A 941-nucleotide genomic window follows, 5' to 3' on the forward strand; every position below is an offset into this window, starting at 1 on the left:
GCTCTGGTCAGAAGTTTTGAGGAAAAAATCTTCTTTTCTAGCCATTTGTAAATATGAAATAATTAATGGCAACTTCCTTGAGATCCCATTGGGAAGTTCAGCTACATATTTTTTACTGTGTTGTGCTATTGTCAATTGGATTTTTTTTTTTCCTCCATGAGAGGCAAGTGTTTTCTGTGAGAGGACTTGCTATATTTGAATTAAATTGATGTCACAGTTACCGGGAAGAGCAGATGGGGACAGCTAGGATATGTTACTCCAACTTTTATCGCTATGCTATCCTTCTGAAGGCTGCAACCAAGCTCTGTTGTGCTAGGCTCTGTTACGTGTAGTGAAAAAGTATTTCTTGTGCTCAGTAACTGTATTTCTTGATTCTTAGGGACTGTCAGCAGGCTAATATAAAATCTTTATCTGGATGGAAACAGTGGAAGAGAGCTAGCAGTAAATCAATGAAAAAAGTCCTCAACGAAGTCAAGGAGTTGTCATCTTACCTGGAGCTTTGGCGACATGATATTCACAGCATAGAAGGTATTTACTGTCTTATGTCAACTTGTCTTTCAGTTTGCTTCTAGTATTGGTAATTTTATGTGTGTGAGCGTAGTTTTAGATATAACTGCATGTGTTCTAAGAAGTTATCTTCTTCCTTTGTTATTGATGATGTAAAATCCATGATGGGGTACAAAGAAATATATTGGAGGACAGTATTAAAAAGTCAAATTTCCATTTCAGTTACATTGCTAAAAGCTTGCAGTAGTTAAAACTAACTTTAGTAATGTTTCATTAGTTAACTCAATGTAACTGGAAGGATAATCTACTCATTCTATATTTTCAATTATTTTATCGTCTTGATCATCAACACATTTCTTTTATTGTTTCTTTTATTCCCAGGGAAATTTGGTACTGGCATCCAGTCTTACTTCTCCTTCCTGCGTTTCCTGGTC

The 941-nt window shown here is 35.7% G+C and overlaps 1 protein-coding gene across 1 annotated transcript in view; it reads left to right on the forward strand.

The window, feature by feature from the left end:
• Nucleotides 1-379: 379 nt before the first annotated feature.
• The window catches only part of LOC104461964 (transmembrane channel-like protein 7), a gene marked incomplete at both ends in the record, with an annotated part of 10,126 nt that continues 9,564 nt past the window's right edge, over nt 380-941 (forward strand). The window contains 2 exon segments of the mRNA XM_010073721.1: nt 380-528; nt 889-939. Of these exon segments, the coding sequence (XP_010072023.1) occupies nt 380-528; nt 889-939 (200 nt within the window).

The sequence above is a fragment of the Pterocles gutturalis genome, unplaced genomic scaffold (assembly GCF_000699245.1).
Source record: "Pterocles gutturalis isolate BGI_N339 unplaced genomic scaffold, ASM69924v1 scaffold35827, whole genome shotgun sequence".
NCBI lineage: Eukaryota > Metazoa > Chordata > Aves > Pterocliformes > Pteroclidae > Pterocles > Pterocles gutturalis.